Consider the following 17,049-nt stretch of genomic DNA (forward strand, 5'->3'; position numbering starts at 1 on the left):
GGGAGAGAGGAAAGAGGGAGGAGGAGGGGAAGGTGGGAAGGGAGGGAGACAGAGAAAAGGGAGAAGGAAAAAGGAAGAGAGGGAGGGGAAAAGGGAGGAGAGGGAGGGGAAGAGGAAGAGAGAGGGGGAAGGGGGGAGGGGAAGGAGAGGGAGAGGTGGAAGAGAAAGGGAAGGAGAAGAGGGGAGGGAGAGAGGGAGACCTAAGGACAGAAATCTGTCCATGCACCACACATCCTCTGTTCCTGGCGCACCTGGAAGCGCGCCCTGCCCAGCATTTGCTGAACGCGCTTGAAGCTGGGGCTCCCGTCCGAAGCGTCCAGCAGAGGCCGCCCTGGGCCGGGGCTCCGCGGCGCTGAGCGCTGGGAGAGGGAAGCCGGGGGTGGCCGTGTCACCGCGGGGCCCAGGTGGGAGTGGTTTGGCGGTGGCGGAGGCGGCCCGGGGCTCGCGCGGCGGGGATGGAGCAGAAGTGCGCTGGGCGCCGGAGACCGCGCAGCTGACGGAGCCGCGCCGCCCGCGCCTCGCCACGCCGGCCGCCACCCGCGCTGCCCGGGCCGAGCGCTCCCAGCTCCCAGCGTCCGCGCCTTCCGCCCCCGCCGCAGCCAGCAGCCGCTGCCCGATTCCGGAGCGCACGCTCAGCGCCAGCGAACTCCTCGCCGTCCGCGCCGGCCTCGGCCCCGAGCACCAGGGTATCATGGTCTGCCAGACGCTCCTCGCCCTCTGCATCTTCGCGGCAGGTACTTGGGCGCGGCGTGTAGCCCCGGGGACCCCACTGGGGACCCCATCGGAAGCGGGGACACGGGGCATTTAGCCAGCCCTGGTCTCCGGGGCGCGCGCCGCGGTGTGCGCACTTTGATTTGGGGTGACGCTGTGCGCGCCCTTGAAGGTCCCGAGTACCGCGCGGGGGAAGGGGTGACCCGATTACTTCTTGCTGCAGCCGGAGCCGGCACAAACTCCGTGCTCGTGGAACAGGTGGCTGGGTAGCTGAGAGCCCGAGGGAGAGCCAGGTCTGGGCGGCGGCACCGACTGCGCCCGGGCTTCCCGTCCTGCGCCCGGCTCTGGGAGCGCACCTGCCCGGGAGTCCTGCGCTAGACTCCGTTGCAGTGATTGGACCCGAGGCAGGGATGGCCGTGCCGGGATAAGGGGGCCGAGGAAGGGGCATCTGGGTTGCGATCGAGAGCCGTGGCTGCGCGCTCGGTGGGGCCGGCTGGCATTCCGGGAGACTCGTCGGTCTCCGGGCCCCCAGAAGTCCATTTCTAGTTCATGTTTGGGGAGTGTCCGGGGAGATGATGCGGCACAATCCCCGGGACAGCGCAGTGAGTGGCGAGGCTGGGGCCAAGTTTGCGATCGCTCTTGAGGGCTGGCAGATCTACCTTGTGGTCCCGAGTCTATTAAGTAAATAAATAAATAAAAGCAAATAACTAAAGCTCAGCACCGGAGAAAGTAGCAACTTGGTCAGAGTGCCCCTCCCCCTGCCTGCGCTCCCCCCGATCCGAGCCCCCCCGCGCGGGCGGGCGCGCGCGCTGCCACCCCGGGTTCAGGGTTACCCACGATCTGACAAAGGGTACCAGGAAGCCAGGGGCCAGAGGACTCTGAGCTTAGCCTGGAAAGGGCTGGGGGACTTAAACGATGCTGAGTGTGGTGTTGGGTACCCAGTTTTTCCAGAAAGTGCAGCCCGACCAGGGACCCGAAAGACACGAATAGAAAAAGAAGAAGAAGAAGAAGAAATCAAAGTAACCCGAGGGCACTGGCTTGTTAGAACGATCCTGAGCCACACGCCACACCACACCGTGTACGATTCGCCTGCGTTTGTTTCCCTCTCCCCGAGTTCCTCGGCTTTCTCGGATCGGGGTCCCCGAGTCATTACAACTCCTTACCAATAAACGAGCGGCTTCCGGGACGCCCACAAAGGTCAACGCCGCCGTTTTAAGGAAAAGTTTCCCGACTTGAGCCTATAGCGTTGTATTTTTTCTTCTTCTTCTCTCTCTCTTGCTCTACTTGCCGTGTCTGCCCTGGTATCTGGAGACTTGTCTGCAGATGGTTCTCTCCCCCCACACACACACCCAAACCCCTCAAGTTGGGCAGCTTCGGTGGCGCAGCCTGGGGCAGGGCTTGGGGCAGATGTTTATCAAGTGACAGCGCCTCTTTACCCTCTGCTCACACTCGCGTCCTGCGCTGCAGGAACCCACCCGTGAGCAGCGGATGATTGGATCTTGTGTGCTGATTTGAATTCATAGCTTGTCTCGTGTTTCTTTTCTTTGCCATGGCCAAAGCGAGGTGACTGGTGGATCGGGGACCGGACAGGCAGCCCCAGCACTACCCATACTTCTTTGAGATGACAGCCTGTCAGTTCTGAGGCTTCAGACCCAATCCTGGGCCAAGTGCCTCTTGCCCTGACCTTGTGTATGGATCTCAAACAGAGCTTTATAGCCCCAAGGGGAAAGGGAAGCTCACCCCTTCCTTCTGAAGTTCGTACCTCTGAAAGAATCTCTTTAGATCTCAGTTTGTTGTTAGAGCTGCTAGCAATACATTTTCAGGAAAAAATAATATGAAAATTGGCATAACTATCTCATGAGACTCCCTAAGCTGCAAAGTAAGGTGTTTAATCAGGATCTCTAATGTCAGTCTTCTTTTTCTTTTAATTTTCTTGTAAAGATGCTGTGCTGAGAGGTTACAGTTAGGTTAGTAAGGTAATGAGTACATTTCTTGTCGAGCTTATTTACCCTGTCCTTTGTTTTTCTCCCACTATCCCTTCCCTCCCCTACCTCCCCCACTCCTCCCTGCCCCAAAGTTATAAGGTTCATTTCCAACATAGTGTCTTGTGAGTATCATTGTTGCAATGGGTCATCCTGTGTCCTTGTTTCAGCATTTTCAAATGTCATTTTTCTAGAAGAAGCAGGGGGGTTGGTTAAGGAGCAAGGGGATTATGGTTCTTTTAGGTGGTGGGATGCGATTTTATCTATTGTACATTGTGAAGATCTCGTCAAAGCTTTAGTTGATTTCACAATTATGTTTCTGAGTGTGTCTGTGTGTCTCTGTCTGTGCACCCATCACAGGGCTTGAACTCAGCCTAGGTGCTTCCCTGAGCTTTTCTGCTCAAGGCCAGAACCCTGCCACTTGACCCACAGCTCCACTGCCAGCTTTTTGATAGTTAAGTGGGGGTAAGAGTCTCGTGGACTTTCTTGCTTGGGCTGGCTTTGAGCCTTGATGCTCAGATCTCAGCCTCCTGAGTAGCTAGGATTACAAGCAAGAGCCACTGGTGCCTGGCTCAGGATTACTTTTAGGATTGCTCCTTTCTTTCCCTCTAACTTTAGAAGCTTCAAAAAAAAAAGGAATGCCTCTAAGATGATCGCTTCTTGAGCTAAAAGCTGTGCTGGGCAGAGCTTAATCAATCATCTCAGTACATGATCTCAGTATCTCTTCTAATATGTAAAATAGACCGTTGAAAATATGTATGCATATACTAGTTATTGCTAATAAGGGAAACCATGGCACCTATGTTTCTTTGGGCCTGGCTTACTTCACTTACTATAATTTTTTGCAAGTCTTTCCATTTCCTAACAAATGGGGCAATGCCATTCTTTCTGATCCAGACATAGAATTCCATGGTGTATATATACCACATTTTCTTGATCCATTCATCTACTGAGGGGCATCTGGGTTGGTTCCATATCTTAGCTATGGTGAATAATGCTGCAATAAACATGCTGTGCTGGTAGCTTTAGTATGGTCTTGTTTGTGATCATTTGGGTAAATGCCCAAAAGTGGGTCATAGGGGAGCTTTATGTGGAGTCTTTTGAGAAACCTCCATCTACTTTCCAAAGTGGTTGAACAAGTTTATACTCCCACCAACAATGCGGTAAGGTTCCCTTCTGTCCACATCCCCTCCAGCATCTGTTGTTATTAGAGTTCTTGATTATAGCCATTCTAACTGGGGTGAGGTAGAATCTCAATGTTGTTTTGATTATTTTCACAATAAAAAAAGAAAATATGTATGCATTGTCAACAATCCAGGCAGGTTGATCTCTACTTTGGTCTGTTTGTATTTTTTCTTTTCTTTTCTCTTTCTTTTTCTTCTTTCTTTTCTTTTTCTTTTCCCTCTCTCTCTCTCTCTCTTTTTTTTTTTTTTGTTGTTGTTGTGTTGTCAGTCCTGGAGCTTGAGCTTAGGGCCTGGACTCTGTCCCTGAGCTTCTTTTGCTCAAGGCTAGCACCCTACCAGTTGAACCACAGCACCACTTTGGCTTTTTGTTTGTTTGTTTATGTGGTACAGAGGAATCAAACCCAGGGCTTCATGAATGCTAGGTGATTACTAAGTCACATTCCTAGCCCTGTTTCTATTTTATTATAAGAGGAAGAAAAATCCCAGGACTGTCTTCAGTTCTTTCAAGAAACATTATAGGAGTAAACTAGCACCAGTGTTGAATAAACTTTGAAGTGTTCCTGATGCCAGTACCCAGCGTGCAAGAGTACCGCCCTGAAATAAAATCCAAAACTAAACCTCCAAGGCTTTGGTGTTAGAATCAAACAGACAGGGAGACTGGCGAGTCCCTTCCATCTTCAGCCCTCTCCTGTGCCTTCTGTATTCCCTGCTTTCAACCCCCCTCCCCATCTTTGGAGTATACTGGAACTTCTAAAAATCCTTATTTAAATACATAAGAGGGGTATGATAGACTACAGAAGCACCGGCCACAGACCTGCTCTGTGTCTCTCTGCAAGCAAGGCAAGAAGAACTAGACTCCCAGTCCATACCCTGCAAGAGACCCTATGTGTATTCTGGATCTTTCAGATACTTCTCCAAGAAACTAACATCTAGAATGTTCTTATCCTTGAAGGAAGACAGCCCCCTACATTCATATCCTACAGATCCTCCCTGATAGGTGCTAATATATAGACTTTTCACAAATAAAGCAACACAAACAAATGGGGAAAACCTGGTACAGGGTTTCCCATGGTTATATGCTTAACATTAGCCTGATAAATGATTGTCACCATGAAGTCTGGAGTTCATAAAAAGTTCATAAGAAGCATAACCTCAAAGGTAAAAGCCCTACCCTGTTCATTATTATGTGAGACATTTACAGGTAGGCTTTCAAAGATGCTTTAGATAGATTGTACAAAAGCTAAGTGTTACCTGGGCACCGGTGGCTCATGCCTGTAATCCTAGCTACAGGAGAGGCTGAGATCTGAGGATCTCTGTTCAAAGCCAGCCCTAGCAGGAAAGTCTGTGAGACTCTAATCACCAATGAACTACTTAGAAAAAGCTGGAAGTGGTGCTGTGGCTCAAGTGGGTAGAGTGCTAGTCTTGAGTATGAAGAGGTTCAGGGACAACACTCAGGCCCTGAGTTCAAGTCCCAGGACTGGCAAAAAATAAAAATAAAAAGCTAAGTGTCACTGCTTAGGAATTGGGTACATTAGACCAACTACCTTCACCACTCTGTGTTGCCATATCTATAAAATTATAGGCAGGGAAACTTCACAAGGTGGTTGAAAGTGTTAAATGATTAAACATACTTACATACAGTTCCAAGGACATAGAAGATGTTTAGTAAGTAGCTGGGCATAGTGGTGCATGCTCATAATCCCAGCTGCTTCAGAGGTAGAGACAGCCTAGGAAAAGTTAGCAAAATCAAATCCCATAAAGATATATATATATATATATATATATATATATATATGTATGTATGTATGTATGTATGTATTATAAAAGGCTGGAAGTATGGCTCAAGTCAGTGCTAGAATACTTACCTAACAAGTAGAAGCCCTGGGCCCAATCTCTACTATCACACTCACACAAAAAAATTACTTTTATAATCTATATTAACAAAGTTTACTGTATTCAGCACAAAATAACTCCTTCCCCCCAAAGTAACATTGATATTCTTGCAGCTGAGTTATGTAAATCAAAAAGCTTAAACTCATATTTCAGTGCCAGCAAGCCCAATGTGCAAATTAAGAAACTATTCAGCTGAGTCTACTAAATGCCTAATCTGAGAAGGTTAATAAGGCACCAGTTAGATTTAACACAAAAGTCCAAGAAAATGCTCAGCAACAAATAAAAGTAAAGTCTCACCAGGACTTTATTTCTTCCACAGGGACTTTTGCAAGCTAGTGTGTTTAAAAAGCTCCAGTCAGCTAAATCTTAAAGGTTAGATTCCCCAGAGCCACAAAATTTGGGGTAATTCAGATCCAACAATTTAGGAAAAGACAGGTCATTTAGAATATCATTCTCCAGAACCCAGAGACATCCATAATTGTAATATCTCTAATTTAACTTTTACATTTGGGCCTGGTCTAATTGCATTTTTAAGTAGAAAATACTAAGTGTCATATTGCTTAAGCTCATTTTCTGAAGTAGTCATTTTCCTTCGAGTTATACAGCACCCACTGCTAAGAGTGGACAGTGATGACTTATTGTTCTTGTTATTTTGTATTTTATTTTTTATTTTCCTTAAATTGTTGTACAGTGGGGTTTCAATTCAACATGTCATTTTGGGAATACAGTGCGTCTTGATCAATGTCACCCCTTTCAGCATTCTCCCCCATACAGTGATGCTTTAAAAGTGTTTGTTTTTAAACAAATTGGCTTTCTTATCACCTAAATGGAATCTGTGGTCAAGGAAAGGAATCCTGTAGAGCAGCTATAGCAATGTGCTTCCCTTCGTAAAAACCTGTCACTGGGATTGAATAAGTTAGTTTGGCAATCAAATATTTGTATTGCTCGTAAGACTTCACATAAATCCGGTGCTTAGGAAAGCTTCTGTAGAAAACAATGATAGTTCTAAGAAGTAAACAGATAATAAGGGTCTACTTTGCCCAGTGAGTGCTGTTTACTTGGAAATGCAGCACTAATAGGTTATCACAGTGAATACTAAAGAAGACTCATTTGTATCTGCAGCATATATTTCTTTTTCTAGTTACATCTTAAATTATTTCAATAGATGTATGCAGATTTCAATAGATAGATGTAAAATCATGTTTCTGATGTGTGTGTCATTTCTGTTAACATTGCTTGTAACCTTGAAGCCTTTGCCATTTATAAGTGATAGAAGCCATTTGCAGAAATACATTAAGTGAATTACAGAAATACATTAAATGAAATACAGAATTCTCTCCCTCTATGTTTTTCTGTGATGCAGTGTTGTATTATCTACTGATAATACACTATCTTGATTGTCCTTTGGCTAGTGTTACCACATTTAGCAGATAAAAATACAGACTTTACAGTGAAGTTTGCATTTCAAATAAATGGTGATTCTAAATATGTTTTACATGATATTAAATTCAAATTCCACTAGGTGTCCAATATTTTTTTTCCTGGCAGTTCCCCATGGGCCTTTCAATGACAGCTCATGTGTGCAATGGGCTTGCTACAGGATGAGTGTCACTGAACTCTGCCCCTTGGGGTTTTAGTTGCCTTCTCCCATTTCATTAAAAACAACCCATTCCCCAGGAAACATGGAGCAGCGTTCTTGGTTAGCAACTATGTGAGTAAGGATTCTGGAGTAATTTTCACTCTAATGAAATGTTTTTATTCTGATTGCGTATCCATTAACTATGCATTGTAGTACATAGCTAAAATTGTGAGATCTCACCCCAAACATGGGAGATTTCTGTGGTTTCTCTGACCTGCATTGACAAATCTCTTTGATCCTTCCTCCCACCCCCTTTTGAAAGTATACATCTATTCATAGCAATCGGTTTTGCCTAGAAGCTGGAATTAGAAGCAGTCTGGAATCTAGCTGGCAGCTGATTTAAAAAGAAAGTTATAGAATAGCTTTGGATTTCAGTACTTCTTTTTGTGCCAAGATCTTAAGACATCTTAAAAGTATTAATTATATAAGTTTTATGTAATTCCTGCTGGATAGATTTATTGGTATCACTTAAAAGCTGGGACTGTATAGAGCCTGAAGCAGCACATTAGACAGAATTTTAAGGAAGAGGTTAAGAAGAATATTTTAAGCAACTGAACCATGGTAGAAATTTTTAACCTTCATAGTTAAGCTGAAAACTCAGACTAGCCAACTGTTACAGGGCAAAGATTATATGAAACTACTAGGTGTGATAGTTAGAAAACATGCCTATTTGATATAAAAGATGAATAGTGGAATTTAGAACTACCCATTCAGACTTCCTACAGATTAGACCTCATTCTTTTTCTCTTTGTATTATACAGAGTTAGTAAGAAGCATAAGGGCTCAGGGACAGCCTCCAGACCCTGAGCTCAAGCCCCACAACTGGCAAAAGGAAAGGAAAGATGGAAGGAAGGAAGGAAGGAAGGAAAGAAGGAAGGGAGGGATGGAGGGAGGGAGGGAAGATGGGAGGGAAGAGAAGGGGAGGGGAGGGAAGGGGAGGGAAGGGGAGGGAAGAGGAGGAAAGGGAAGGGGAGGAATATTTTCAGTATCACTGGAAAAGCTTTTGACATCTGTCTTAGTCCATTCATTCTGCTATAAGCAGCCTAAAATCTACAAATTAGTTTATAAACAAATAGTGATTTCTCAGTGATTTCAGAGGCTGCGAAGTTCAAGATCAAGGTGTTGGCCAGATCTGTATCTACTGAGGCCTACGCACTGATTCATAGGTATCTTCTCATTATACCACGATGTGGTAGAGGAGGCAGGGAAGCTCTTGGAGGATTCTTTTATAAAGCCATTGTACTTTCATTCATGAGAGGCCGATCATCATAATCTGATCACTTCCTTACGGCTCATCTTCTAACGTTATTGTATTAGGGTTAGTATTTTAATTTATAAATTTTAGGAAGACTAAAACATGTCAACTATATTATGAATCCACAGATAGATGGAAAGAACATTTATATGATGATGATGATAGTGATGATGATGATGATGATGATGATGATGATGACAATGACAACAATGACTCAGGGTGTAGGTGCTGAGTTTTTCTTTCCTGCTTATTTTCCTTTCTCTTCTTTTTTCTTTTTCCCCCCTTTTTCTGCTGAAGGCTAGCATTCTACCACTGGAGCCACAGGCCCATTTCTAGCTTTTTTAGAAAGTCTCAAGGACTTTCCTGCCTAGGCTGGCTTTCTTTGAACTAAGAGATTTAAATCTTAGCTTCCTGAGTAGCAAGGATTATAGGCATGGGCTATGGGCACCTGGCCATTTATTTGATTCTTAAACACTTTAACATCATATGACTCTTTGTACTGTAATTTGGATTCTTCAAGAATAGTGACAATTACTGCCAGAATAAAACGATGCTGTCTTTGTGTGCTATCAAAAAGCATGATTCACTGTTCATATGTGTTGAAGGAAAAATGAATGATCCTAGCCATTCTATTGTTTATGCAATTGTCACAATATGAGGAGATTTAGTACATCTCAAGATTACAATGTAAGAGGATCTCTCTACAACTTCTTTCTCAGTCAATCTTAAAACAATCAGAAGGACAAAATACCTCTTTGTTGGTGCTGAAATTCTGCAAGTTCTTGGTGGATATCACATATTCCCTCAGTCATGGGAATTCTTGCTACTGCTTGAGAGGCAGCTTCAAGACCTGTGCTGTTATCACATTCAACTAACAAGATCAGGGGCTGGGAAGGTGGCTCAGTGCTAGAGTGCTTGCCTTGCATGCCTGAGGCCCTGGGTTCGATTCCTCAGCACCACATAAGCAAAAAAGAAAAAAGCCAGAAGTGGCGCTGTGGCTCAAGTGGTGGAGCGCTAGCCTTGAGCTGAAGAGCTGAGGGACAGCACCCAGGCCCAGAGTTCAGGCCCCACGACCGGACCCCCCCAAAAAAATCAACTAACAAGATCATGCATGTTTCGTGTTAAAAATTATAATGTTGATGAGGATGGCATTCAAGAGGAGTTCTGAAATGCCGGTCCTTTTAAAGGAGAACTGATCCAATGTATTTTGGCAGGAGAAAGGATTATTTTCAGCTTTTGAGAATAGATGATCCATCATTTACATCCTAGGAGCTACTGATAGAATTGAATTGTCATATTAACTTACATTTGGAAAAAGTGAGAAATGGACAATTGCTCATTTAGAATTTCTACATTCACTACATAAGAGTGGCTGGAGTATAAAGTGATGGAAAAGCGAGGATATTATCAGTTGCCAGAATGAAAGGGAGAAGACAGAATTATTTGAGAATGCAAAGGTCCAACCTGCCTTTGATGCTCCTGCTTGAAATGAAAAATTCATCCAGGATTTTTTTGAGAGTGTAAAGAATAACTCCTTAAACATATATGATGATAAGGCCCTTTTGCATACCCTACTGCTAAAGGATGCAGATTAAACCTTCTAGTGAAATAATATGGCAGCTCTCAAAACAGCTAGTTAGGGTACCCTTGGCATTGTGAAAGCTGAGACTATGTCCTGATATACACATCAAGACCAATTCAGGGGCATGAATTGAATCGGTTAAAGAGCGATGAGTGGCCTAGGGTTTTTCCATGTCCAGATCCTTCATAGACTGTATTTTAGAGTAGCATTATGTGTAGACTCTGCTTTAAATGCTTATATGAAGTGAAGTACAGACATAATATTTTAAGTAGGATAAGAGTCCTGTTATAATATATGAGAAGCAACTTAATATGGAAGAACAGGGTTTATTTTAAGAGGATGGCATAGAATGCCAACTCAGCAATCTTGTTTCCTTCTCTTTTCACTTAAAAGTGACATGGGGTAAGCCTCTAACTAAAGTATACTGAACATACAGATCATCACAAAGCATTATTTTATTTTACTTATTTCCTTGTCTACCTCCTTCTACTAGACTACAAGATGCATGAGAGCAGAAGTCTTAGCAGTTTTATCGGCTGTTGTGGTGCCAGTATATGAAACAGAGACATAAAGTGGTTACTTAATAAATAGTCATGCAATCAATCTTTGAGAATCTACACACACTAAATACTACACAAGTTTCTAGAGCTAATATACAAAAGAGATAAAACTGCAGCCTCACAAAATTTACATTCTTCCAGTATGATTTATTTTAACTTAGCCAAAAGAAAATCAGTATTTAAATAATAGTCATCTCAAACACAGGTTCAAACCTCAGCTCTTAAATGTCTTCCTCCTACAGGCTGCACCTGAGGCTTTCTTTGTCTCAAAGGATAGCAACCTCAGCTTTCTTACCTGCTCACATGCAACACCAGGTGTCATCCTCAGGTCTTTTTCTCTCTACACCCCTCAGTCAGTCTTTCAAGACAATCCGTTTTCTACCTGCCACCCCCATCGCTGCTCTGACCCTGGGCTCAGCCATATTCTCTTTTCCTGGAGCACTGCAAAGCTGCCAGCTCTTATCCTTTACTTCCCAAGGTCTGCTTTAAACAAAACAACACTTGGTCCACTGGAAATTTGCGATATCACTGCTCTTTGTAAGCCCTGTCATGGTTTTCCAGGGCACTCAGAGTAAAAAGCTTTGACCTATGGCAGTAGTCCATGATGCCAGGTATACATGGTAGAGGATGCCTGGATGCTTGTTGACTTCATGGTTGAGTGCAGGAGAGGGAGAGAGAAGGGGAAGGGAGAGAGAGAGAAAGAGAGACAGACAGACACACGCACACACACAGAAAGAGAGAGAGAGAGAGAGAAAGAGAGAGAGAAAAATCCATAATCCTCTCCTCCAAGAACATTATTCCAATGGCTTAAAAGTTCCCACAAGGCCCCACCTCTTAAAATTTCTTACTACCTTCCAAAAGCAACCAGCAGAGGATCAACTTTTTTTTCTGGTCCTGGGGCTTGATTTCAGGGCTTGGGAACTGTTCCTGAGCTTCTTTTGCTCAAGGCTAGTGCTTTAACACTTGAGCCATAGCTCTACTTCCAGTTTTTTGGGTAGTTTAGTAGCAATGTCTCATGCACCTTCCTGCTTGGGCTGGCTTCAAACTGTGATCCTCTGTTCTCAGTCTCCTGAGTAGCTCGGATTACAGGTGTGAGCCACCAGCACCTAGCTGAGGACCAAGTCTTCAACACAGTAGCCAACAGAGGACATTGCATATCCAAACTATAGCACCTTTGATCAAATGTCACCTTCTCAACAAGAACTACCTTATCCAACATCTTAAAATCTCAGTCTGTTCTACCTTCCATCCCTACAGTCCCAGTGCCTCTTATAAGTCTCTTGCTGCTCTTTCTTTAATATCTGTCTATATGTCTGTCTGTCTGCCTCTGTCTATCCACCTCTCCTTACTAAGTCACAGCACCAAATAGAAGAGCTTTCATTTTTTTTATTCATTATAGCCACCCTCAGTGCTGGAATAGTGTGTGGTACAAAGTGAGAACTCAACATCTATTTGTTGCATTGGATGATTAAAATAGATCTTTTTGAAGGCTAGCAAAACAAAGACTTAATTCAAATTTTTCCTTGGGTCACCCCAAATAAAACAGTGGCAATCCTGCTTACTATCAGATGTTTATGTCTAGTGTTTCTAATTAGCTCTTTTTAAAACAGTAGTCAGGACGTTAGTCTTCACTGAAGATTACAAAAAAAGAAACTTAAGTTTTAAAACTCACCTTTCTTTTTAAGCTATGCACACCAAACTCTTTTTAAAATGTAAATCTTGCCAGAAAATGGGTATTTGAAAGGGGCAGGATGGGTGGGGTTAAGGGGAAAGGGGAAGGAAGATATATAAAGAGTAGAAGAGTGGGGGAGTGCAGTCAAGAATTCAATACATATCCTACAAAATTCAGAAAACGGAGAGAAGGGGTGGGTAGAGGAGGGATGGATGAGAACATTGGAAGGGTGAAATGGATCAAGATGCCTTGTATTCATAAGCAGTTTTGTTAAATGGCAACTCTTTTGTACAACGACTTAAAGATAATTTTTTAAAGTAAACCTTAAGCTCTTTTATGTGATGGACATCATTTTAAAAAAGAGCTGAAACTTCTTTAACTTTCTAGCCAATTAAGGAAATGTCACTTTTATTTCAGATAGGGAGGATAAAAATACCTCTACTATTTGAACATTTCTGAGAATTTTTTAATAATTAAAAATAGCCTACTGATGAAAACTGATTTGAGCCTGAAGGATGCCAATTGGCTATTACCCAATAAAGGTTGAAAAAGTTATGTAAATTCAGAGCACCACTCTGCAGTGTTGAAAGTCTAACTAATATATTCAAGAACTCACAGGGAGTTTCCCTGCTCTCTGCCCTCCTGGGTGATTCTGAAATATAAGTTGTGTATTAGTCTAAGTCTTAGGTAGACCTGACTACAATTAAACCTGTATTCTGGGGTAGGGGGTGTAGGGATTTGTCATCTATCCTACAGACTGACAGCTCTTGACATTGCTGGTGTCAAAGTTACCAGAATGGCCCATCCTTCCACCCCAGCTTAATTATGCACCAAATACTCTCCTGCTACTATCCAGTTTCTCAAAATAGGAATGATTAGTAATTTAGTGGCTGCCAGAAAGAACATGAGTCTTAAAAAATAGCAACATACTTATCTTGATTATATCAACTTGAGGAGCAACTGAAAAATATGCCAAAGAAGGGGAGAGGTGACATTTCATTTTTTGAAAAAAATACATTGCCTCCTTGTTTCATGAGGGTGTTTTGTCCATTCCAGAAGAGCATAGCCTCTTGTCCAGCCATCTTGAAGTCCAGCTGCCATGACTGTAAGTAGTATAAGTGGCTTTGGCCTTGTGCCAAAGACCCCAGGTATGATGTCTAGTGTTGTTAGTGTAGTACCATCCTTCTGCTTGTTACACAGGCAGTACCGTACCTCCCAGGGGAAAAGCAGGGCTTTTTCCTTTTGGAAGGAAAAGGAACACACATCAAGTTCTATGTCACAGAGAATGGAGCTGGTCATTTATACCAGCTGATATGCAAAATTCGTACTAGGTGATGTAAGCAATTGCTTAAAATAATTTAGATGGTCATGTACTGGCATATAAATAGATTTACACTATATTAAGCCAACATATTGTAATTTTACATTTTCCAGTATACCGAAAAGGCAAGCTACATCATGTGCAATGTGTTCCTGTAGGGGAAAAAAAAAAGATTCTCTTTGACAAATAATTTTTGGGTCAATTTTACTTTTCTTTCCTGTCTCAGCCTTTCCCCATCCCCCACCCCTGCCTGAATATCTGAATAAGATATTATGAATATTTTAAATCTCTCTTTAGCAACAGATAAATGTGGCTAAAGTAACTGCTAGATGGCCATTTCTAGCCTCACAGTCTTGACACAAAACTCATGCTGATGAGCCCTCAAGAATAAGATTTTAGAGAAGCGAATAATGTCAGAAAGGTTACAGGACATTGCTGATGTAATGGGCAGGGTAGGTTCTGGGAAGGAATTGACTTAAAGTAACATTACACTTTCTAAAACCAGAGTGCTGCATAAATCATTGATCAGGACAACCATCCAGGATAGTATTTCAAGGGGTTCTGAGCTAACTATTAGTATTTAAAACACATTGTTAGGGTCTTCCCCCTGCCCCACTCTTTCCCTCCTCTCCTTAAAAATTCTCTTAAGAATATGTCATAATGAGAACAATTTCTTAACAGGTTTTCTAAGTTTCTTGAGGTGAAATTTGACAACTAGATATCAAATGAAATAAATAGACCTCAGAAGAATATATGGTTTATGTTTTTCCCTTGGCAACATTAAATGTTATTTCATTCTTTCAATAAAATAATCAATAAAATGTGGTTTAAGGAAATGCTGAATCCATTATCAGTTCTCTAGGGTATCACTAGGGCCCAAAGCAGGTGAGGCTGGGGAGACAGCTGGAGCATATAGACCTGATCCAGGCCATCCCTTTATAATAGATTAAAAACTAGACTTACTTGCTGGAGCTTGCACTGTTAGCTTTGTACATGGTTAGCCTTACTCCATTTATTTTATCACACATTAGGTTGAATATGTTTCATCTACCATCTTAGCTAATCTTCCCAACAGCCCTAAGAGGCATGCAATAATACTCTCACTTTGTAATTCAGGTCATTATTTTTATTTTATTGTAGCCATAGATCATATAATTAGGATGTAACAGAGCTGGATTTTGAACCTATATCTCTCATTATTTTTATTTTATTGTAGCCATAGATCATATAATTAGGATGTAACAGAGCTGGATTTTGAACCTATATCTCTCTTTACCTACTTGTTGACCTACTGCCTGAACTACTAACACAATTGCCAAACCCTTGTGTGTTCCCAACTTTGTTTCTATTCTCCAGCCCCATAACTACAGCTTTGATGATGGCAGTAACTCCTGAGAGGCTGCTGTCTTTCTTCACACAGACACTTGACAATCTTTGGGACCCTGGTAGGCCCATGCAAATTGTCTCCTTCCCTCCAAAGGAGGAGAAAAAGACCTAAATCTACTCAAGTCTGTTCTGGGTGCTCAGATTTGGGGTTCTAAAATCCACTTACACTAAAAAGAATGAAAGTTCCTTGGAGAAGTGGCTAAACCCAGACAGATATGGATTAAGAAATGCATAAGATGTCTGGAATATACTGTTTGATCAGAGAGCAAAGACATTCAAGGACTACCAAAGTTCTGTTAAAGGACTCAGGATTAATTAATGAGGCTCTTGCTGGCCATCAATGGTGCAATTTGAGCATTGATGAGTATAATTGTAATCTATTGAAACTTCAAAATGAGACCAAGACCAAAACAATGAAATGATACAAACATTATTGAACTTTATTGGAGGATACCAATAAATCAACACATTATTTTGAAAACTAATAGAGAACTAGAAAGAATCAAATATTATCTATTGATCTTACCTTGCCTTATTTTGTGAATTATACTGTTGAGTGACCAAATATTAGAAGACAGGATGGTTGATTTCTATGAAGGATTACACTAGTATGTGAGGAATGTGTCATGGGAATAGTGAATTACTTTATCATAGGACTAAATAAGTTCGTGGATCTTATCATTGATACTCAGTTACTACCAATTTTTTGAAGTATAACACAGCCAGATACTATATCTCCCAATGAAAGAATATATCAAAGCCGGGCGCTGGTGGCTCACTCCTGTAATCCTAGCTACTCAGGAGGCTGAGATCTGAGGATCGCGGTTCAAAGCCAGCCCGGGCAAGAAAGACCGTGAGACTCCTATCTCCAATAAACCACCAGAAAACCGGAAGTGGTGCTGTAGCTCAAGTGGTAGAGCGCTCGCCTTGAGCTGAAGAACTGAGGAACAGCGCCGAGGCCCAGAGTTCAAGCCCCACGACCGACAAAAAAAAAAAAAAAAGAAAGAAAGAATATATCATCCTCACTGAAGTGGTCTTTCAAATTAAAAGGCACCAAAGTTCAATTAATCCTCTAAATCCAGCAGTGAAATTTCAGGAAACAAAGATGACTAAAGACAATGATGAACACACTGTAGACTTGAGAAAAAAATCAGATACTATGGAAGACTATAGGATAAACAACCTGGTTGTTCCTATAATAATATCACAAAGAATAAAAGAGTTGGCTCAGGAATAAGAAAAGGATGTCCACTCTCTCCACTTTTCTTCAATTTAGTATTAGAATGCCTGGCTATAGCAATAAGACAAAATGCAAACATAAAGGGGATCCAAATAGGGAAAGATGAAGTAAAACTCTCCCTCTTTGCAGATGACATGATCTTAAAGAATCCCACGGACTCCACTCCTAAATTACTTGAGCTGATTCAAACTTTGGCAAGGTAGCAGGGTATAAAACTAACCCTCAAAAATCTGTGGCTTTTCTGTATGCCAACAATGAGAAAAGCGTGGCTGAAATCAGGACAGCAACTCCTTTTGCAATAGCCTCACAAAAAATAAAAATAAAATACCTAGGAATTAATCTAACAAAAGAAGTGAAGGGCCTCTACGATGAAAACTTTAAAAACCTGAAAAAGGAAATAAAAACAGAACTTAGAAAGTAGCAAAACCTCCCATGCTCCTGGATTGGAAGGATCAACATCATGAAAATGGCAATACTTCCCAAGTCTATCTACAAATTCAATGCCATACCCATCAATATTCCAACCTCATTCTTCAATGAAAAAGAAGAAGCAATCAAAAATTCATATGGAACAATAAAAGACCCTGAATAGCAAAAACAATCCTTAACAGAAAGAACACTGCT

General features: G+C 42.3%; 1 protein-coding gene across 1 annotated transcript in view; it reads left to right on the plus strand.

Annotated features, from left to right (window-relative positions):
* Positions 1 to 458: 458 nt before the first annotated feature.
* Positions 459 to 17,049, plus strand: part of Parm1 (prostate androgen-regulated mucin-like protein 1) — a 112,090-nt gene continuing 95,499 nt past the window's right edge. Inside the window, exon 1 of the mRNA XM_042678277.1 lies at positions 459 to 734. Coding sequence (XP_042534211.1) covers positions 692 to 734 — 43 coding nt within the window. The 5' untranslated portion in view covers positions 459 to 691. The remainder of the gene's footprint in view (positions 735 to 17,049) is intronic.

This window comes from Dipodomys spectabilis, unplaced genomic scaffold, assembly GCF_019054845.1.
Source record: "Dipodomys spectabilis isolate Male_0828 unplaced genomic scaffold, ASM1905484v1 ptg000043l, whole genome shotgun sequence".
Classification (NCBI taxonomy): Eukaryota; Metazoa; Chordata; class Mammalia; order Rodentia; family Heteromyidae; genus Dipodomys; species Dipodomys spectabilis.